This window comes from Salvelinus alpinus, chromosome 14 (assembly GCF_045679555.1).
Source record: "Salvelinus alpinus chromosome 14, SLU_Salpinus.1, whole genome shotgun sequence".
Classification (NCBI taxonomy): domain Eukaryota; kingdom Metazoa; phylum Chordata; class Actinopteri; order Salmoniformes; family Salmonidae; genus Salvelinus; species Salvelinus alpinus.
Window position 1 is genome coordinate 9,407,134 of NC_092099.1, and position 24,235 is coordinate 9,431,368.

The 24,235-nt window shown below is 42.0% G+C and overlaps 1 protein-coding gene across 2 annotated transcripts in view; it reads right to left on the reverse strand.

Moving 5' to 3' along the window:
* Positions 1–9,663: 9,663 nt before the first annotated feature.
* Positions 9,664–24,235, reverse strand: part of traf3ip1 (TNF receptor-associated factor 3 interacting protein 1) — a 37,571-nt gene continuing 22,999 nt past the window's right edge. For both annotated transcript variants that reach the window (XM_071340313.1, XM_071340312.1), the window contains exons 14-16: positions 24,084–24,160; positions 10,660–10,883; positions 9,664–10,495 (exon numbers count right to left, since the gene is read on the reverse strand). In XM_071340313.1, the coding sequence (XP_071196414.1) occupies positions 10,330–10,495; positions 10,660–10,883; positions 24,084–24,160 (467 nt within the window). In that variant the 3' untranslated portion in view covers positions 9,664–10,329. The remainder of the gene's footprint in view (positions 10,496–10,659; positions 10,884–24,083; positions 24,161–24,235) is intronic.

Genomic DNA, 24,235 nt, shown 5'->3' on the forward strand with positions numbered 1-24,235 from the left:
TTTGTCTTACCGTGGACTGATGAACATCAAGGCTTTTAGAGATACTTTTGTAACCATTTCCAGCTTTATGCAAGTAAACAATTCTTAATCTTAGGTTTTCTGAGATCACTTTTGTTCGAGGCATTATTCACATCAGACAATGCTTCTTGTGAATACCAAACTCAAATTGTGAGTGTTTTTTTAATAGGGCAGGGCAGCTCTAACCATCTCCAATCTCATCTCATTGATAGAACTCCAGGTTACATGTCTCCAATTAGCTTTTGGAGAAGTCATTAGCCAAGGAGTTCACTAACTTTTTTCAACCTACACTGTGAATGTTTAAATTATGTATTCAAGACATTAAAGTAGCTCCTCGTGTCTTCCAATGGTGCCTCCTTGGAGAGAGACAGCATTGTGGAGCTGGTCTGAGTCTGCTGGGTCAGTCATGGCCAGTTCGTACTATCACGTTTCAGCAGAAGACCCAGATGCAGACAGTGTCGAAGTAACAAAAGTGTATTACTAGAACCAGGGGCAGGCAAAACTACAGGTCAAGGGCAGGCAGAGGTCAGTAATCCAGATCAGAGTCCATAAGGTACATAACGGCAGGCTCAGGGTCGGGGCAGGTAGAATGGTCAAAACCGGGAAAACAGGAACTAGAACAAGACAGGAGCAAGGCAAAACCGCTGGTAGGCTTGATGAAGCAAACGAACTGGCAACAGACAAACGGAGAACACAGGTATAAATACACTGGGGTTAATGGGGAATATGGGTGACACCTGGAGGCGGGTGGAGACAAGCACAAAGACAGGTGAAAAAGATCAGGGTGTGACATACAGTGGAGTTGTCATAATACCAATAAAACCTAGCGGTCAAACAGGGAAATGGTTCCAATAGCTTTTCCACCATTCATTTTTCCCATAGGGGATTTTAGAAACTTTTAAAATAAGGGCTGGGTTTCATGTAGGCTTACCCTGGCGTGACATTTGGATAACCATGCAAATCTCTCTCGGACAAGTTGACTTATCAATATATTCGGTTCCATTTTCTCTCGAAAATGCAAATTAGCAACAAAGTAGACAATGCAAAACTTCAATACCTGCAAGCTCCTGCAAGTGCTCTCTAGCTGACACCTTTGCTAACAGGTATTGTCAATTGAACATTTGCACAAGACAGTTCACAGAATTGTCCATTTAAAGAAAATGTAGCCAATTGATTCATTACTACATTTAGTTAATCCAGAGATTATTACCTTTGCCTTGATTCGGCAGTCTTGTTCAGATCATCATCATGGCATTTGTAGTTCTTTATGATAGCCACATTAGCAGCTAATTAGCATTTCATTTTGGGGAGATTTACCACAGTTATCAAAACATCACGTCAGGGAAAGCCTACATGAAACACAGCCCTTATTAAGTGTTTCTAAAATCCCCTATGGGGAAAAATGAATGGTGGAAAAACTATTGGAACCATTTCCGTTTGACCGTGAGGTTGGGTATTACGGGTATTATGACTTATACTGTGGTACTCTATTCTGATACAGGTTGCATCCCAATAATAAACTCCTTTCTCCCGAATTGTGCCCTTGTTCACGTCTCTTCACTGATTTAAAGGAAATGACTGATATAAGAAATATAGTTGAAACTCCCTCTAGCCCATGCCTACACCAATCCAATGCCTTTCGGAAATTTGTGGGAGTGAAGTTTGGAGATATTATGGTGCCACTGTGTCACCAATGTAGTCATCACCCTAATATGAATTTAACAAGTTATGTTACTTGTCTGCTTGCTGAGATAAGGCTCAAATTCACGGGACAGAAGGTTGCATTCCCAAATCATTGCTTTTTTTTTGTTAACAGACATTTAATTGAATAGGTCGTAGCTTCCACAGTATACCAATTTCTGATTCAAATATAGCCTTGAGTATAATACTGATCAATATCATTATCATGAATAATGTACAGTACCAGTCAAAAGTTTGGACACACCTACTCATTCTAGGGTTTTTCTTTATTTTTACTATTTTCTACATTGTAGAATAATAGTGAAGACATCAAATATGGAAAAAACACATATGGAATCATGTAGTAACCAAAAAAGTGTTCAATCAAAATACATTTTATATTTCAGATTCTTCAAAAGTATCCACCCTTTGCCTTGACAGCTTTGCACACTCTTGGTATTCTCTCAACCAGCTTCATGAGGTAGTCACCTGGAATGCATTTCAATTGACAGGTGTGCCCTGTTAAGTTATTTTGTGGAATTTCTTTCCTTCTTAATGCATTTGAGACAATCAATTGTGTTGTGACAAGGTAGGACTGGTATAAAGAAGATAGCCCTATTTGGTAATATTACGGCAAGCACAGCTCAAATAAGCAAAGAGAAACGACAGTCCATGATTACTTTTAGACATGAAGGTCAGTCAATCTGGGAAATTTCAAGAACTTTGAAAGTTTCAAGTACAGTCGCAAAAACCATCATACGCTATGATGAAACTAGCTCTCATGAGGACCGCCACAGTAAAGGAAGACCAAGAGTTACCTCTGCTGCAGAGGATTAGTTCATTAGAGTTAACTGCACCTCCAATTGCAGCCCAAATAAATGCTTCAGAGTTCAAGTAACAGACATGTCAACATCAACTGTTCAGAGGAGACTGTGTTAATCAGGCATTCATAGTCAAATTGCTGCAAAGAAACCACAAAAAAAAGCACACCAATAAGAAGAAGAGACTTGCTCGTGCCAAGAAACATGAGCAATGGACATTAGACCGGTGTAAATCTGTCCTTTGGTCTGATGAGTCCAAATGAGAGATTTTGGTTCCAACCGCCGTGTCTTTGTGAGATGTAGAGTAGGTGAACGGATGCTCTCCGCATGTGTGGTTCCCACCGTGAAGCATAGAGGAGATGGTGTGATGGTGCTTTGCTGGTGACAATGTCAGTGATTTATTTAGCCAGCATGGCTACCACAGCATTCTGCAGCGATACACCATTATGCAGTGCTTATTGGGACTATCACTTGACACAACACACCTCCAGGCTGTGTAAGGACTATTAGACCAAAGAGAGTGATGGAGTGCTGCATCAGATGACCTGGCCTCCACAATCATTGACCTCAACCCAATTGAGATGGTTTGAGATGAGTTGGACCACAGAGTGAAGGGAAAGCAGCCAACAAGTGCTCAGCATATGTGGGAACTCCTTCAAGACTGTTAGAAAAGCATTCCAGGTGAAGCTGGTTGAGAGAATGCACACTCTTGGCAAAGCTGTCATCAAGGCAAAGGGTGGCTAATTCAAAGAATCTAAAATAGCATATATTTTGATTTGTTTAACACTTTTTTGGTTACCACATGATTCCTTGTGTGTTTTAATGTCTTCACTATTATTCTACAATGTAGAAAAGTAGGTGTGTCCAAACTTTTGACTGGTACTGTAGTGACCACACACATACACTAGACAAATGAAAAGGTGTCTTCATTTTCTTTGATGTAAGTTGACTTACGGCTCAGTGGACCAGTGACATGGTTATTAATAACCTTTTTGAACAGTATTTGAAAGCGGTAGGACTCAGCACCTATGGCCTGAGAATAAAGCTTCTTTCATGGGTTACAAGGACGCAGACAGACTAGGGTCTAGGACCAACAGTCAGTCTGTGAGTTGAGAGTGTGAGTGAGTCGGGTGGCTTAATGCGAGGCAGAATTTCAACTCACTGTTTAATTCAGGTAGGTGACTTGACTGTGCCGCTGTTGAAGGTTTCACGTCGGGGGAGGTGGTGTGCAGGCATGGCTTATTGCTGCCTGACGACAGCTGAACCCTGGACGGCGGCCTCTAAAAATAAACAGGGGAGGCCAGGCGGCTCAATGTGTCACTCTGAACAGACTGGACCGTAGGGATCCTGAACCTCCCAGCTCTGTAAACACCGAGGCTGCTCAACAGTGGAAAAGGGAATCTGTCAAACATGTTGCTTCATTTTAAAAGTCTATGCTTTATATCATGGCTATGTTTGTGTCTAGCTACTCTTTCATGCCATTTAACATAATGGATTTGAGTAAAGTGGTAAATTGTTGGGTATAACTGAAGGGTGGTGGGTATATTAGGGGCCCACTCACTGAATTAAGTCGCTCATTAGCAAAGAAAACCGTTCTGAAGCTCAGTGTCCAAACACTTGAGTTGGATGAGCCTTGTCCTTTCTAAAGGTGAAGAGACAGCCATTATATAAACCCTACACGTGGCACAAGTCACTTCAGTCTTCCAGGAGAGTTTACCCTCTTTCTTGAGTCCTACAAGAGGAGGGCAAACGCAGAGGGACAATGGGAGTAGTGGCTGCATGTGCACTACTACAGCCTGCACTAATCCAACTATTCCACTTCAGACCAAGGCCAGAGTCTTTACTTTAAGCAGGTGTCCACTTGCCTTTATAAAGGGGCTTCTAAAATCTTAACTTCTATCCCAAATGACCAAAACCGCACTTAAAGTTTGAGGTTCTTAATTCTTTTGTGTGCATCACAGCTGTTTTGTGGCTTGCCAAAAAACAGTCCAGCGGCTGATGTTATAATACAGAGCTTTTTAAAGAAAATGTAAATGTTTTGAGTTATGTCACGTTGGGCCAGCCTTCAAAGGAGAGGGTCTCCTTGCAAGTGTGACTCGGTCGTGCCAGACACCAGGAGGACTTTGGGTGAACCAGTCAGAAACACAAACTCTGGTCGTTTGTCATCTGCTCAGTATGCAACGTGAGATATCCAGAGCAGTTATTAAGATGCCATTGTAATGTTTACCTCACGTTAGCAAAGAGTCTGCAGTATTCCCTAAACCAAACTCAATCCCAGACCCTCCTTGCTTATTGTTGTGTAATAAGTTACTACTTTTAAAAAACTAAATCAAAAGGACAAAGTTATTTTATTTAAATGTAACCATTTATTTCACATCACTACAAAATTATACAAATTTGTGAACTATGATAGACATAATATACAGTTAAAAGAGCAACTGTGGGAATGGTACAAATAGTTTAACGTAAACAGTCCTTACTTAAAAATATATGGAAATAACTAATTTAAAGAAATAAGAGTTCAGAAATGGGCCCTTGCTTTACAGGACATTCAGTAAAAACGATTTATTGTACAGTATATTATTTTAGTAACACTTTAGATTGCACACTGCTCTTGATAGTATCACTGATCTTTAATAAGCTTACGTATCGGCCTCACCGTGAAAAAAAAAAAAAATGAGCACCCTTATGTAAACCTAGCCCCACCCACATCCGTTCCACGGGGGAAAGGGGATGGAGGCGAAGGAAAAACAAATAGGTGCTACCAAATATAACAATATGCATTTCATAAATATTCAAATAAAGTGTGTAAATAACATGTCTGTAAAACCACAACGAGGACATCGACCTACCGAGCAAGTTTTAATAAATCATTGGGTACATCTTAAGAAAAACGTAATCTGAGTAATCTGAAATAGGGACATAATTCATATTAAAATTCACAACATAATATACGCATTTCATCATTAAGATCTTAAGGAAATAATGTCTGGAGTGTGAAAATCCAAAAACAATATATTTTACTCAGATTATTATTAATATCACCTCCCCTGTCTGATATCTTAACTTTCTCTACGCCACAAAATCAAAAAAAGGTATAAAAAAAAAGATCGCTCAGATGTGAGAGTGCCTTTTGAATTTTGAGTAACACTTTAGATTAAATTGCTCAAGCACTATGTTAGAATACCCTGATGCTGTTACTTAAGTCATTACAGCGTTACTACACAGGTTTAAGAGCAATTTATTTAAAAGTGTTACTTCTTTTGCATTCCAATGTTAGGCATGGGCGGTATCAGAGTATTTGGAAATAGCCATGGGATGGTTTTTCAATACCAATTAAACTATTTATTTTACGTTTTTCAAAGCATTTTTATATATACATTTTTAAATACACACACACACATATATATATATACACAGATGAAGTCAGAAGTTTACATACACTTAGGTTGGAGTCATTAAAATGCGTTTTTCAACCACTCCACAAATGTATTGTTAACAAACTATAGTTTTGGCAAGTCGGTTAGGACATCTGCTTTGTGCATGATAAAAGTAATTTTTTCAACATTTGTTTACAGACAGATTATTTCACTGTATCACCATTCCAGTGGGTCAGAAGTTTACATACACTAAATTGACTGTGCCTTTAAACAGCTTGGAAAATTCCAGATATTATGTCATGGCTTTAGAAGCTTCTGATAGGCTAATTGACAGAATTTTTGTCAATTGGAGGTGTACCTGTGGATGTATTTCATGACCTACCTTCAAACTCAGTGCCTCTTCGCCTGACATCATGGGAAAATCAAAAGAAATCGGACAAGATATCAGAAAATAAACTGGAGACCTCCACAAGTCTGGTTCAACCTTGGAAGCAATTTCCAAACACCTGAAGGTACCACGTTCATCTGTACAAACAATAGTACGCAAGGATAAACACCATGGGACCACGGAGCCTTGATACCGCTCAGGAAGGAGAGAACAACGTACTTTGGTGCGAAAAGTGCAAATCAATCCCAGAACAACAGCAAAGGACCTTGTGAAGATGCTGGAGGAAACAGGTACAAAAGTATCTATATCCACAGTAAACCGAGTCCTATATTGACATAACCTAAAAGGCCGCTCGAGCAAGGAAAAGCCACTGCTCCAAAACAGCCATAAAAAAGCCAGACTACGGTTTGCAACTGCACATGGGGACAGAAATCATACTTTTTGGAGAAATGTCCTCTGGTCTGATGAAACAAAAATAGAACTGTTTGGCCATAATGGCCATCGTTATGTTTGGAGGAAAAAGGGGGAGGCTTGCAAGCCGAAGAACACCATCCCAACCGTGAAGCACGGGGGTGGCATCATGTTGTGGTCGGTGCTTTGCTGCAGGAGGGACTGGTGCACTTCACAAAATAGATGGCATCATGAGGCAGGAAAATTATGTGGAGATATTGAAGCAACATCTCAAGACATCAGTCAGGAAGTTAAAGCTTGGTCGCAAATGGGTCTCCCAAATGTACAATGACCCCAAGCATACTTCCAAAGTTGTGGAAAAATGGCTTAAGGACAACAAAGTCAAGGTATTGGAGTGGCCATCACAAAGCCCTGACCTCAAACATATAGAACATTTGTGGGCAGAACTGAAAAAGCATGTGCGAGCATGGAGGCCTACAAACCTGACTCAGTTACACCAGCTCTGCCAGGAGGAATGGGCCAGAATTCCCCCAACTTATTGTGGGACGCTTGTGGAAGGCTAGCCAAAACGTTTGACCCACGTTAAACAATTTAAAGGCATTGCTACCAAATACTAATTGAGTGTATGTAAACTTCTGACCAACTGGGAATGTGATGAAAGAAATAAAAGCTGAAATAAAATCATTCTCTCTACTATTATTCTGACATTTCACATTCATAAAGTGGTGATCCTAACTGACCTAAGACAGGGAATGTTTACTAGGATTAAATGTCATGAATTGTGAAAAACTGAGTTTAAATGCATTTGGCTGAGGTGTATGTAAACTTCCGACTTCAACCGTACATATGTATAACTTCATGAGCTGGATTGTTTGTCTTTGCAATTAGTTTATTTCTATTTGCATTCCTTAGCATATTTAGCTAGCAGCCTCCATGGAAATGAGCTATTACTTGCACAAATTTTGTTAGCATTCTGGTAGACGCCCAATGTGCTTTTTCTGTGTATTTTGGCACCCCCTTGTGTATTAAACCGGTAATACCATAAATCCCGGGATGAGAGAAGGACGGCATGAGGATATGAAAATCTGGATACCGCCCGACCCTACTAGCTAATAATCCTGCTATAATAAATTATGGATTAAAATCTGTACACAGTATTACTTGTTTCCACTTGTATAAGAAGTTAAATATCTAACTACGTAAATGTTAGAAGTGTACAGTTTGGATCTCTATCCAATTTAAGTAACCATTGGAACCTTTGGAAGTGAAACAAGTGTTGCGAAAAACAGTGTTATTTTCAGCATGGACAAATAAACATGTTACTATAAATTGTGAGGTTGTTAGGGAATTAAACTGGGGTCCACTTTTTTCTACATTTATTAACCATGTGGTTTATATTGTAGGGCAATTTCACCACCTTAGTATTGCTTCATCTTATAAATCATTTAGATTAAAAAAAAATATTTATAAAAATATGTAAATTAAACTCCATAAAAGATGTCATATGGGATAGATTGGTTATAAGTTTTTCTGAAAACCAATTCAGATGAAAGAACGATCAAGTTTTGAACTCCCAAATCACAAACAGCACAATAAGTTTTCACATGCAATTTGGGAACATTATCTACAGAATTTTAAATCGGCATCCTAAAAACATGACTGACAACTAATTATGTCAGCCTAAATGTTTTGCTGTGCAACCTGGAATTTGTATTTAGGAGCACCAGTACACCTAGAAAAATGAAGGATTCTAGCTTTAATATCTCAAATATTTTTCATTGTGCTGCTAAATTTCTTTGTGTGTGCCTACATTTTTCAACTTAGGTGCACACGTGCTCCTTGTAAAAATAAAATAAAGTCAGCATAGAGCCCTGCTGTCTTGCCGACGGCTAGTGGTTGCCAGGAGGAACATGTCTTCTCCTACTCGCGACTGCCTAGCCGTTAAACACACCTCGGATCTATTGCTTTTTAGAGGCTTTGAAGAACAGCAGAATTGTTAATTGACAGACATATTTAAATATTACACGTGTGTATCAAGTGTTGGATGTGGATTTTTTTTATATACAGTACCAGTCAAAAGTTTGGACACCTACTCATTCAAGGGTTTTTCTTTATTTTTACTATTTTCTCTAGCACAGGTGTCCAAACTTTCTCTAGCCTCTCCATAACCAGTCAGTTAGTGTGTGTGTGTACGTTCCACAAAGGCACCATGAAAAGAGAGGGGGTGATAAAAGCGGGGCGTTTTTTCTCATCATGACATGACAACCAACGTTCCCTAAATTTTTTGGGGGCACTGAGCAAATTTTTGGTTTTGTGAGCGGAAACTTGAGCATTGTGAGAATTCTGTGCAACTTTCGGCACACATTTACAGTGAACACTGAGGCTGTACCCTTACAGTTTTAGACAGTAGCCAATGGCTATTGTGGAATTTGAAAATAATGTAGGCCTACCAACAAAACCAATGGAGCAAATCCCATAACATTTTCACATGGAAATAGCTTTTGATTTCAATGATATAGCCTACAGTAGACTATATATGGTGTTCTATGCAGGCCTAAAATGGCATGATACTTTAAAAAAAACACAAAAAAAAAACAAAGGGCTTGATATTAATTAATCATTTTTTACTTGGTCTGTAACACCATGGGCCAAATAGGTGATTGTAAAGTGCATTGTATTGCGTTGTATGATGCAAGAAACACTTTATAAAATACAACTAATTATTATTACCATACAGTATATTGGCTTATTTGCATATTCAAGCCCGTCTCAAAATTCAATACCGCCCCTTTAATCTTTAGCTTTTTACCTGACTGGCTTTTCAAAGACAGCTTGAAATGTATCCTACATATTTTGTGCTCTTGTAGGAAGCAGTAACAACTCATGGCTGACCTATACTTATCTATAACTGGTCTAATAACTTGATTACTAGCAAAGAATATCAACAAATGTCCACACGCTCTGCGCTGATCTGAACTGCGCATTTATTTTTTATTACCTTTATTTAACTAGGCAAGTCAGTTAAGAACAAATTCTTATTTTCAATGACGGCCTAGTGCCTTGTTCAGGGGTAGGGGCAGAACGACAGATTTGTACCTTGTCAGCTCGGGGATTCGAACTTGCAACCTTTCAGTTACAAGTCCAACGCTCTAACCACTAGGCTACGCTGCCCGCATTGACTCATGGGTGAAAGACCGCTAGTGGGCTACCCTTGCCAATAGAATTCTACTCCGTTGCGCTCTGGCTCTGCCTACAGCAAAATCTCAGACTCAATCTTGCAAAGTTAGATTTGTTTTGGTTTGTTGCATTGAAAAGGGGCTGAATTGATGTTGATTCGATCACAGAAAAAACTTTGATCTATATTGTGCAAACTAATGGGGTGAACTCAGTGAAGTTCAATCTCTTGCAGTCTCTGCGCAGCATGGCATTTCTTCTGCACTGCAGTCCTGGAGGAAGTGCGCGCCCACGCACACGCGCAAGTTTAGAGGGAACATTGATGACAAGGAATGAAAGTGCAGCTGAGGCCTCCTCTATCATTTCGGATGTTGCCAGACTAAGTAAGAACCCAGGCTCACCCAAACATTTATTTTTTTAAGGGAGCGAACCCCTTTATTTGGACCTTGGCTCCCCCTCATGTTCGCGAGGAGAAGTTGATGCTGGTCACCATCTTCTGGATCTTATCCTCGTTCTTCAGGACGTTGGACTTGACAGCGCAGATCTTGTCCTGCTGCTCCTTGATCAGCTGCTCCAGCTCGGCTAGCTCGGCCTTCAGAGGCTCCACGGCGTTGTCCGTCACTCTAGAAATGACACACACCACAAAATGTAATGTCAGTCCTGTGTGTGTGTGTGTGTGTGTGAGAATGGGTTGTGGGTTTTCTACATCTGTTGCTGCAGCAGGGCCTGTGTGTTCTCCCTCCAGGCTTTAGTGTGTAAAGTGTGTGTGTGCGTGTTGCCCTCTAACCTCTGTTCCTGCAGCAGGGCCTGCGCATGCTCCTTGTTCTCCCTCCTCCAGGTGTGCAGCTCGTTCTGCATGGCGTCCATGTCCTCCTGGATGTAGTCCATGATCTTGCCCAGGGGCAGGGCGCTGCGGCACACCGTCTGGATGGACGAGCGCAGCCGTTCGATCTCCCTGGACACCAGCTCCCTCTCCTTCTTCCTGGCCGCCTCCGACACCAGGCTTTGCGTCTGGAGAGAGGGATGAAGGGAAGGATGGATAGATAGATAGGAGAGATGGAGGGATGGATTGAGTGATGGAGGAGAGAAGCCAAGAGATTTTTACTACAACAGAGTACGGTTACATGCACACAATGTGATTATTGTGGATAATTTAATATAATAGTTTGATTCAGAAGTTTACATGCTTTGCAAGAATAACGATTTCCCCAATAATCCGGTTTACATGGACACATCTGAAATAAGGCTACCTCATGGCACTCTGATAAATGCAGAAAATCGTCCCATGTTTCATAAACTGAAATATCACATTTGTTTACATCCCTGTTAGTGAGCATTTCTCCTTTACCAAGATAATCCATCCACCTGACAGGTGTGGCACATCAAGAAGCTGATTAAACAGCATGATCATTACTCAGGTGCACCTTGTGCTGAGGACAATAAAAGGCCACTAAAAATGTGCAGTTTTGTCACACAATACAATGCCACAGATGTCTCAAGTTTTAAGGGAGCGTGCAATTGGCATGCTGACTGCGGGAATGTCCACCAGCGCTGTTGCCAGAGAATTTAATAAGTCCCCTCCAACGTCGTTTTAGAGAATTTGGCAGTACATCCAACCGGCTTTGCAACTGCAGACCACGTGTATGGCGTCGGCGAGCGGTTTACTGATGTGAACGATGAATGCATATCTGTACTCCCAGTCATATGAAATCCATAGATTAGGTCCTAATGAATGTATTTCAATTGACTGATTTCCTCAGATGAACTGTAACTCTGTCAAATCTTTGAAATTGTTGCATGTTGCATTTATATTTATGTTCAGTAGATTTCTAAGACGCAATCATTCAGTTGTTCCGAACTCACTTCACTCACGCTAAAGAGAGAGGCTTGCACTACTGGTGCTGGCACACGCGCAGATCACATACACCGCTGGAACGCCGATTAAGGTGTTTACATGTCCCAAAAATGTGAACGATTGCTCAGAAAAACAGGTGTTTTAATTTGACCGTACGCAAATTAAGATAAGCAGAGTAAGGTGTTTACATGACAATTGCATAAATCTGCCTACTACCACGAATCAGTTTAATATCAAATTATTCCTGTAGTCATAGAAAATTAGGATAATCTGGATTTTGGCTAGGGATAGGTCAGTTTCAATTATATGTGAATGGAGTAGTCTTCGATAAGCAGGAATTCTTGAATAATTCTGGAAAATTCACATCCGTGAGAGAGAGGAAGGATGGCTGGAGGGATGGAGAGAACCAAAGATTGATGATGATCTTGGACTTTGAAGTACGTAGGGTGGCCGTGGAATGAGAGAAAACCCTGCTACTGCTTGATGTTTCCCAGTGTTTCTGAGGCCAAGTTAAGCATGCCTTTATTGTCCCAGGAAGGGCAATTCATAGTGATAACATTATGGGCTGCGAAGCAACTCTTCATACGTTCTGGATGTCCATAATGAATTCTCTACCTCTTTGCCACTGCCGCACACCTGCAAACGTGCACGCACAAACACACACACTCCTCTCTACCAGAGAGGCTACTTCAACCGAATCACATAAACCTTAAGGTATTCTACACTGGCCAGCAAAAAGTATCAAATGCACGGAGCCAGACGCAGGGCTGCATTTAGTGGTTTAGGATTTCAAGGCAAAAAAATGCTAGGCAGGAATTATACAAACCTAGGCTGTGTATATAAGGATCAAACGCGTGGCTGAATTGTGCTGGCTAATGTGGGGGGACTAGCTGAAGGCCTCCTCTGTGTAGTATGTGGTTGGGGGGTCCTGCTCTGCTATGCCCCAGCCACCCCACAGCCCTCAGCTTCAAGTTGGGAGGGGAGGAGAGTGTAGGGGCTCCCCTTGGCACAGTGAAGGCCAGGGATGTTTACTCAGCTGGGTCTGCAGGTCGGTGTGTGTGTGGGACTGCAGACGCGCAACACACACTAGACGGCACCCACCCGCACTCCTGTGGACTTAAACCCTTGTTTATTTTAGTAACAGGCTGTGGCAGTGAAGTTATTTTACTACAGTATTCAGTAACAACTACTGCACTTATCGCCCTTTCAAGTTTAACTCTTGGGCCAATTTGTGTCATTCTTGCCTCCAGATGGAAACACCTGCTTTTACGGGGCCGTAGAAATCCTACTCCCGCTACATGACAGTGTAAACTCCCCAACAACTTCCCCTTCAAAACAGACCAACTGTCATGTAGACTGGGTGTTAGGCCGGGTAGGTTAGCAAAACGTATGTTGAGCGCTATTACGCGCTAACTCAATAATTACAGCTTAAAAACACACTAAACTACATAGAACTTAACTATACAAAAAAACACTTCAAACTTCAACTCTGCTGCCTATGCTCTAGGAAACCAGCAAAAATGTCTGACAGGCCGCCTAGTCTCCCCCCTCCCTCTGTGGTTTGCAAAGTGTGCAAGGATTGAAATGTCTAATGGTCGTCCGCAATGTGGGTGGCTTTTCCCTTGGCCCCGTGAACACGGCGGCTACACAAACACGCCACGGCTCATTCGGCCCGCCGGCTGTGGTGGAGCACCGCGGAAGCCCAGCCGGGCTACGCTCTGTTTACTGTCCTCTTGCACGGCCTGACCCCCTCGGAAATTCAGGAAAACAGAACAAAAAGAAAACTAGTCCCTGGTCTGCGTGGTGCACTCTGTCCAGGCGAGCATAAATCAGCCCTTTATAGGGGCCTCTAGTTGGGCTCAGCGCGCTCCTTTTTCTATTTTTCACCCCGACCCAAGAACAATATTTATTTAAGGGGGGGGGGGGGGCTGGTTCTCCCATTAGCTCATCCAGCCCTGTTGGCCGTGGAGATCCGAGCCGGCAATCCTTCCTGGGAACAGGTGGCTCCCAGCAGAGACCTTGGAGCGCTGTGGATCATTTCCCTTTCTATCGGTCTCTCCTGTTTTTTTCCTAGGAGCCCCTAGTCAATCCATTCAGGTAAGGGGTTGTCAGGGATATGTCATGCATTGCTATCTTGCTTTTCCTTGCACAAGAAAGTGTAAGGAAAAGTAACTACTCCGTCCCCTCTGGCTTCATGTTGTAAACAATGTGTTGCTGAGTATATCAATCCAAACCTGAAACTTTGTAAGTACCAGAATGTTTTACTGTTACGTCTCGTGGAAACTGGGTTTGATGGGCCTCTAGTCTCATGCCGGGGTTTCAGATCAAAACTTCTCACAGACCTGCTGGCCTGGCTGCAGTGCAGGCTGCTAAGCTACAATGTGGAATTCATCCGAACCCTCTCATGCCTAATTTGCTTAATGAGAAAATGCATGCAAAGCACATGATTTATGAAGTGGTAATAAAGAGCTGGTGAGAGGGGGTGGGAGAATAACAGTCTTCAAAGTAAGGCGTTTGACAAGAAGAATGGGTTGCATGCGTGAATCCTGTTAGAGACCTACCAACCTCTTGGGCGTCATTAATTAAAGAAACATTAATTTAGCCACCGCTGGACCGTTTCAGGGCGGCGTATCAGCTTTCATAATGATGTAATAAGCCACTTCATCAACCTCAATTATCAGGCGACAAATGTATAAGCCGCACACAACAACGGTGTAACAACGAGTGGCATGACATACTTCGGGTATATGACAAATTAACATTTCCCGTGACAGTGGTCAGGTAAACGTATGTTTCCTCAGATTGTCTGAGTACTACCATGGTCTCAGTAGTCACAAAAGGATTTCCTTGTCTTGTCTTATTTCCTTCATCCCCACTTTTATATATAAAAGAACAGCCAAAATTTGACACCTACTCATTCCAGGGTTTTTCTTTATTTTTACTATTTTCTACATTGTAGAATAATAGCGAATACATCAGAACTATGATATAACACATGGAATCATGTAGTAACCAAAAAAGTGTTAAGCAAATCTAAATCTATTTTATATTTGAGATTCTTCAAATTAGCCACCCTTTGCCTTGATGACAGCTTTCCACACTTTTGGCATGCACTCAAACAGCTTTATGAGGTAGTCACCTGGAATGCATTTCCATTAATAGGTGTGCCTTGTTTAAAAGTTACTTTGTGGAATTTCTTTCCTTGATGTGTTTGAGCCAATCAGTTGTGTTGAGAGAAGGTAGGGGCAGAAGATACAGAAGATAGCCCTATTTGGTAAAATAACAAGTCCATATTATGGAAAGAACAGCTCAAATAAGCAAAGAGAAACGGTCCATCATTTACTTTAAGACATGAAGGTCAGTCAATCTGGAAAATTTCAAGATCTTTAAAAGTTTCTTCAAGTGCAGTCACAAAAACCATCAAGCGCTATGATGAAACTGGCTCTCGTGAGTACCGCCACAGGAAAAGAAGACCCAGAGTTACCTCTGCTGCAGAGGATAAGTTCATTAGAGTTACCAGCCTCAGAAATTCCAGGCCAAATAAATGCTTCAGAGTTCAAGTACCAGACACATCTCAACATCAACTGTTCAGAGAAGACTGCATGAATCAAGCCTTCATGGTCAAATTGCTACAAAGAAACCACTACTAAAATGACACCAATAATAAGAAGAGACTTGCTTTGGCCAAGAAACATGACCAATGGACATCAAACCGGTGGAAACCTATCCTTTGGTCTGATGAGTCCAAATTTGAGATTTTTGGTTCCACCCGCCGTGTCTTTGTGACACGCAGAGTGAACCGATGATCTCCGCATGTGTAGTTCCCACTGTGAAGCATGGCGGAGGTGGTGTGATGGTGCTTTGCTGGTGACACTGTCTGCGATTCATTTAGAATTCAAGGCTAACTTAACCAGCATGGCTACCACAGCATTCTGCAGCAATACGCCATCTCATCTGGTTTGCACTTAGTGGGACTATCATTTGTTTTCAACTGGACAATGACCCAAACACATCTCCAGGCTGTGTAAGGGCTATTTGACCAAGATGGAGAGTGATGGAGTGCTGCATCAGATGACCTAGCCTCCACAATCACCCAACCTCAGCCCAATTGAGATGATTTGGGATGAGTTGGGAACTCCTTCAAGACGTTGGAAAAGCTTTCCAGGTGAATCTGGTTGAGAGAATGCCAAGAGTGTGCAAAGCTGTCATCAAGGCAAAGGGTGGCTACTTTGAAGAATTAAAAATATATTTTGATTTATAAAAAAAAAAAATGGTTACTATATGATTCCATATATGTTATTTCATAGTTTTGATGTTTTCACTATTATACTACAATGTAGAAAACTGTAAAAATAAAGAAAAACCCTTGAATGAGTAGGTGTGTCCAAACTTTTGACTGGTACTGTATATTTAAAAAATGATGTTATACGATAGGCTACATGTCGATACCAACTTTCCTTGAGAAAATTGCGCTCAGGTACCAAAAAAAAAGCACAACACCACTGTTTGAGACCCAACCACCTCCAATGGTCCTGAAATGTGTCCCCGGAGAGGGTGTCAGAGGTGGGCCAAAAAGCTAGGTATTATACCATGACGATAAGTCCAGTGTTGTTCAGGGGTTTCCTCTTTTTCGGGTAAAAAAGACATCGTCCAAATGTCCAGCAAGATCATAAAAATAGCTAGGAGTCAGTGAGGTGATGAGTGAGGTTAAGGGCAAGGGGGGGTTACAGGATGCTAGGGTCAGTGTGTAGCCCCCTAAGGGGCCACAACTGAGCTCCCTGCCCTGGACCCAGGAGTACAAAGGGGAACCTCACCTCCCCCGAGAAAAGACTGCGGACAGAGAAAAAAAGGCTTGATTAAATTATGGAGGCTACGTCACAAAGGTTGAAGCTGATAAGTTTAGGTTATGTGGTTGGAATCGTTTGACGTGATCAACGCGACTTGAGAGAAATAACACCTGCAATGACATGGTCGGCATTGGAGTCCAATCTCCGAGGGTATTTCTCAGAAACCTTCTCCCATTCCACAGGAATGTCAAAATGCTGCACTGACAAGGGCAATATGGCTAATGGAATTCAGCCGGGTCGTTTCCGTACGTTTCCACAAAAAAAAAGGTGAATGTTTACAAAGACACAGGCCTGGTGGGGAGAGGACTATTTATTTTCCTGCCGATTCTGTAGAGTATTCTGGCATTTCTCCTCCGTGACTCTCACTCAACAGCCATCCATTTGTGTGCCACGTTTATTTATACATTGCAAACCTTCATCAAGGCTAATTTGATGGGGTAAGAAAAGGGAGAGGGTACAAAAACAATCTTATGAAAACGCAGCTGCTACGAGGGCCCGAGTCTGTCTAAATAAAAAAAGACGGCCTCCGAGAAGTATCCTACAATAATATACAAGTGTTCTGCAAGGTCATGGGGAAGGTCGTCCCCATAAATATACAGCAAATTCTTCTATGGTGCACTTTGTGTGGCGGGATATGGCAAAATACAAGCGCCGTATCTGCTCCAAAAGCCCTTTTATTTACAGCAGTCCAGCCATGTTCTGAAAAAGCATTGGCAATAACAATGGCAAAACTGATTCACGAAGGGCGGAAAAAACCATATATAGAGAAGTTATGAAGTTATTAAGTTCCTATTTCCCTAAAAGTTAGGGTAATCCTAAACCAAAGAGTAATAACGTCATACCTGATCAGGGTGTTTGCTAAACGTCAGCGTTTAAGAACGAATCACAGCCCACTGTAATTTCAGACCTGTCACACCGGGGGACGGGGGAAGCTCAATATTTACATTTTTTAACCCTCCATGGTCTGCCGTGATTAGAAGAGAGCAACGTCTCTATTACACTGACCCTCAACCCTATCATGTCAGGAAGGAAACCATTATAGTCCTTTATACAGCTGACAAGGCCAGTAATGTTGATGGTGGGGGGGGGTTAGGTGGCGCAAAGTTTGGCCCGTATGAGTAGACATACCGTTCATTCGGACCGCAGTGCGCCACAGCAACACGCAACCCTCCATTAGATGCCCTATAACAAGGGATCTGGAATCCCAAAAACCGACGAGGCTGCAATTAGGATAACCCTGTGGGCTGTGCTCAGGTTGCACCGGACAACCCCGGGGGGAGGGGTGGGAAGAGTTGCTGGGGCGCACGGCAGTCCGAATAGAATGTATGTCTACTCGTACGAGCCACGCTATGCGCTACCTAACCCCCCACCTCAAAAAAGGTCAATTCAGTCTGATTATTTTGAAATAAAAACTACAAGGGGGCCGCAGTGCAATCTGAAGTATTGGGGTGGGTGTAGGGTGGGGGAGCCGTCCATCCGAAGACCAGCTGGGAATGGGGGGCTCCATCTGCTCTGTCTGCTGTTGAGTCTCTATGAGCTAAACCTGTGACGGAGCCAGAACGCCAGACAGAGCCTGGCGCACGCTATGGAGATGAGAGCGCTCGTTCTTCCCGTTTCCCGCTCATCAGCAGCTGGCCTGGGACAGATGACCTCGCTGGAGAAGAGGGATGGATGAGGGCTGGGGTTGGGAAAAGGGGGGTAGACAGGGCCTTTCTGCATGAGTGACGGGCGAAAACACAGCATCCATCAGAGTCGGGTGGTCAGCTGGGCAGAGAGCGGAGGAAGCAGCTCGCTTGGGCAGAAAGGACCACCCAAAACAGGCCAAGTCGTACAACCCACATCGCTGGAGCATGGACAAGAGGCCTTCACACCGATTCACTATCCAAATATTGACTGTGAGAGCTCTCTTTGGCCAATAAACACGCTCGGGGGAACAGATGAGGGGCAACAATAAGGGCGTTACGTCAGACTGGAAGTCATGTTCGAAGTAATGAAAAGCCTATCAATTATGAAATGTGGAGACAACAGTTTATGGTTGAAGCACAGGGAGAGGTAGGGCAGGAGGCCAAGGTAGTGGGATGCAGCGTGCCCCCAAAAGGAGGATTTATTTCTAAGGAAGACTCTTAAATTACCCCACAATGGGCATGCAATGTAGTTAAAGGAGTGGTTTACTATTTCTGAAGGAAATCTAAAAATTACGTAAATGGCATGTTATAGAAGGGTGCAGACACTTTGTGATTTCACTTGTTTTGGAGAAACTTACCCCAGCCGCAAAAGACTTCCTCGCTGTGCACTGTGGGGGCGACCAAAAGACATGAACAAAAGCTCCAAAAAACCCCAAATATGTCCGTTTAGAAACGGACACCCTCTCAGTCCAGCGATGTAGGTCTTTAGATGTTGTACACATGAAATTGTGTCATTCCGAACTTTATCCGCAAAGTGATATTCAATTTTATGCAACTCGAGCAACTTTCCCCTGTTGTGCTGCTTCTCTGTGTAGCCTGTGCAGCACAGCTGGTAGAAGAAACCGCTAGAGTCGAACAAAAATGGAACATAACGTTGCGGATAAAGTTTGGAATGACACAATTTCATGTCTACAACATCTAAAGACCCACATCGCTGGACTGAGAGGGTGTCTGTTTCTAAAAAGGGCATATGGTGGGATCGGAAATGATTAACACCCTTGAAAAAGCAAAAATTACTGTATTAAATAATTCAAATACTGAGCTACACTGAATGTACAAAACAATAGGAACACCTGCTCTATCCATGACATACACTGACCAGGTGAATACATGTGAAAGCTATGATCCCTTATTTATGTCACTGGTTACATCCACTTCAAAATCAATGGTCACCAACCTTTTCTGACTCAAGATCATTTTCTGAGTCAAATTGCAAGTCGAGATCTACCACTCAGATTTTTTTTTTAACATTACTTAAAAAACGTAAGCCTATGCAACATTAACCAATTAAAAACAGTTCTGTAGCAATGAGGTATGTGCAGTAGACAGGCCCAATACAAGGCCCAATACATTATGACTGGCTATTCCCTGCCAATGTTGTTCTCAGACCATTTTGAAATAATATATATATATATTTTTAAATGTGTTACTGTTTTTGATCACACTGGTAATATATAATTTGTTGATTACTTGTGAGGCACAGTTGAGTGAGCATATTTAGCTTTTTACATGTTTTACTGGACTGATGGTCTGCATCTGATGGTCAGTCTGAGGGGAGGGAGGGAGCAGTGGCGAGGCTGCCTCTCACCCGACTCACCGTCCCGCCGCTCTCCCTCCGAGAGAAGAGGACACAGTCTTCCAGCTGATGGCAAAACTCGCACTGCAACATTTCTGCCTCATGCACCAATTCATGCTGTTACTCCTATGACCAGATAAAGTATTGATATTAAAAAAGACCCAAGTCCCTAATAATAACAGCGTAAGCTTATCGGAACACTTTGCTATAGTCATTCACTGCAGCTGCAATGTTGGTTGTAGCTTGAGTGGAAGTAAGGAGAACGTGCATTCTATGGCTTATAAAAGTGTTGACAGTGCTGAATAGCAACGTAAACATGAACTTACTCATAAAAACAGAATCTCTTTGCTGTAAATGTTGAGTCTCTCTCTAGTCATGGTTTTAAAAGTTTTGAAATCTCACATTATCAACTTTGCTGTGCGTTCAAGGCTTTTTTTTTTTTTTTTACAGTCTATGGCTCGAGGAAACTGTGATCTGAGCTATCTGATTGGCTAGCGCTAGGTCAGTAGGTGTACTTGACTTGCTCCCCGGGCCTGCCGGGTAGGCAGAGTTCTACCTTCAGACTCATGAAATAAATAAAAAAATGGGAACACTTTTCCTTCCCAGCGCTAGGGCTTGTTGTTTTTACAGAAATGTTTGGTGATCAACCAGGATTCCCTTGGAGATCGACGAGTTGGTGAACACTGGTGTAGATGAAGGAAAGGAGACATGGCTTAAAAATCCATCTTTAACCCAAGACAATTGAGACATGGATTGTGTATGTGTACCATTCAGATGGTGAATGGGCAAGACAAAATATGGAAGTGCCTTTGAACCGGGTATGGTAGTAGGTGCCAGACGCAGTGGTTTGAGTGTGTCAAGAACTGTAACACTGCTAGGTTTTTCACGCTCAACAGTTTCCCGTGTGTATTAAGAATGGTTCACCACCCTAAGGACATCCAGCCAAATTGACAAAACTGTGGGAAGCATTGAAGTGAACATGGGCCAGCACCCCTGGAATGCTTTCGACAGCTTGTAGTCTATGCCCCGACGAATTGAGGTTGTTGTGAGGGCAAACGTGTGTGCAACTCAATATTAGGAAGGTGTGCCTAATGTTTAGTACACTCAATGTATATTGTATGCTCCATTAAAAAAATATATATTTTATACTAATACAATTGCTCAGAGAACGACATTTAACAAGTAATATATTTATTTTTCAAATTATTGGACACCCCTGTTTACAATGCCTTTCACCTTCCGAGTATAACGACAGACTTTTTCTAAAATGTTTTATGGGATTGGAGAACACATTGGGAGGGATCTTAGACCAATCCGCCTTTCAGAATCCTTCCAGATACTTGAAATCCTTCATCTGCCCTCGTCAATTCAAACCACAGGATTTCAATGGTTTTCAGGTCCGGAGAGAGAGATTGGCATTGCAGAATGTTGATTTTGTGGCCAATTAAGCATTTCTTTGTGAATTTTTAGGTCTGCTTGGGGTTGTCTTGCTGGAAGATCCACTAGCGGCCAAGTTTCAGCCTCCTGGCAGAGGCAACAAGGTTTTTGGCAAAAATATCCTGGTACTGGGTAAAGTTCATGATGCCGTTGACCTTAACAAGGGCCCTAGGACCAGTGGAAGCAAAATAGCTCCATAACATAAAGATCCACCACCATATTTTACAGTAGGTATGGGGTTCTTTTCTGCTCATGCATTCTCATTTTAACACCAAACCTACCATAGGTGTGCGTGACCAAAGAGCTCGATTTTCTCTGAGCAATTGTATTAGTATAAAATAAGATAATTTCTAAAATAGATTTAGCATTCAATATAGCGCAGTATATTTTAAATACTTTTTGTTCATCTTTATCAAGGGTGTCAATTTCAGACCCCACTTTATTTGGGTGTTTTTGGAGCTTTTGTTGGTTGCCTCCACAGTGCACAACGAGCAATGACGAAGTCTATCGCAGCTGGGGTAAGTTTCTCAAAAACAAAAGTAGTATCTGCACCCTTCTATAACATGCCATTTACATAAAAAATAGAGATTGACTTCAGAAATAGTAAACCACTCCTTTAACATAAGTTCAAATCATTAAGGCTGGTCTGAATGCTTATCCTCGGCCTACAAAATAATTCACATTGCATCCTTTATCACAGCTGGAATTTATGTCTGTGATGTGTACAAATCTTCTCATCAACAGCACAGCGTCATGTAACTCCTCCTCCTTTACTGTCAATTAGCCACGTGCAGAATGTCAGTCACCTATTGCCCTATCGCCAATGAGCACAGCTGAATAATGCAACTTCACCACGCTTGCTAAATAACCTATGGGCCAGTGGAGTCTCCGCAGAGGAGGAAGGGGAAGACCATCAGTGAATTTAATTTAAAAAAGTGAAACACTAGAAAAATTATGCTTTTTAGATAAAACTATACAAAATATATTCACGTCACCAAATAACGCATTGTTTCGCAATGAAGGTCTACAGTAGCCTCACAGCACTCTGTAAAATCAAATGTTATTTGTCACATGCGCCGAATACAACAGGGATACAGTGAAATGCGTACATTGACTTCAATACAAAACCTAGGAGGCTCCTGGTTCTCACCCAGCTCCATAGACATACACAGCAATTATGACAACTTTCGGAGGATGTCCTCCAACCTATCAGAGCTCGAGCAGCATGAACTGACATGTTGTCCACCCAATCAAATGATCAGAGAATGAATCTATTACCGAAATGATTCTAGTAGCCATGTTGACTATGACATTAGCTAATATGGTGACAACGATGCAGGCTATTTATAGCAGTTAACGGTTATGATATGAAGGTTTGGCTTGGAAAGTTTTTTTTTTGTCTGGTCACAGACAGCTGATTTGTTGTACACTGAAGTCCACAAGCGAAGTGAAAAAGGTGAGAGGAGGAAAGCGCGTGGATGCGAGAAGGAATTATGTGATTATGCTGTATATATGTGGCTGCTATGAAAGTGAGCTGTGTTTGCGTGTGATCAGGGGTGTATTCATTCTGAGCCGATTCTGTTGAAAAATGTTTCTTAAAAACGGAAGCAAACAAAACCAAAAAGGGATAAACATATCTGAATTTGTCCAATAGAAATTCTCATTTGCAACTGTTGGACTAATGATTACACCCTAGATCAGCTAGATGCAGGCAAGAGTGTGCAAGGCGGTATTGAATGGCACGGTCATCATTGATTATTCAAATTTTTCTCGCGACCTGTGTACCTATGTTGTAAACTTTCATTCATAGGCTAGGTTGTAGCAACCTTATGATGGGTATAGGGAAAATTTTAGTATCATGTAGTCATCCGCCCTCATCTTAAACGGCACCGACCGCCACTAATATGGGAAATCACCTTGCTCTCTTTTCACTAAATGGGCATACATCTTGTGATGTATTTAAATGATGGCTTACCCCTCGTTTCTCTCACTTGCGTCTTACAGCAAAGTATCATAGCCGACCCTCCACCTCCCCCAGCTGAAGGCTGTCATCAGAACCTCTTTCTCCCAGCTGGTGAGTTGATGCCAGCTGCCCAGCATAGGGCTACCTGCCATCCCGGCATCTGGCTATGGGGGCCGTCTATTGGAGACAAGGCCATCTCTCAAACTATTTACTAAACTTTCAAATTTGCATTTTAGTCTCAGTTGTTCATTCAGTTAAGCCTGTACTCACTTCAAGTAAACATTTTTACTGCACTGGGCCTTTAAAATCGATGCAGCTCATTCAAATCCATTTTCCATTATAAATTATACAATTCGGTCAGTATGGGAATAAGAAATATATCTATATACTTTCTCTCAAACTGGTTGTTGTGACATGGCACTAGATAAGCCTAATTCATATAGCTTTTCGCAACACTTTCTCAGCCAATAACACTTACAAAACACAAAATGTGAAACGAGCGCATTAAATTAGTACACAAAGGGTTGAGACATCTCGCTGATGCAATCAACCCACTTTATGTTGTTGTTTCTCTAGCTCCACTGAAGTGATCAAGATTTTCAATAGGTTTTTTGCAATTACACTTCACTCCATTTGCGATATGCTTTCTTTAGCTAATAGACTGTACGCTTTCGGTTTTGCAACCCCACATCCCTAAGGTACTGCATTTCCAGAAATAACAGTTTGTACGCTGATTGAGAGATACGGAAACATCTAGAACTGAGTCACAGGGAGAGGAATGAGAGTTGTCAGTCGTTATGGCATCATTGCATTGCCCTCTAGTGGAGATCAAGATCACTACATCTTACCTGGTCTTTGGACTTTGGAGATGATGATGATGTTTCAAAGTCTTTCTTGGTTTCAAGGATTTTTTTCACCAGCCCACCTGTGGATAAACAAGGTGCAGGAGTTTTAAAAGTGTTGGTAATTTACAGTGCCATTGATATAAACCAAATTGTAG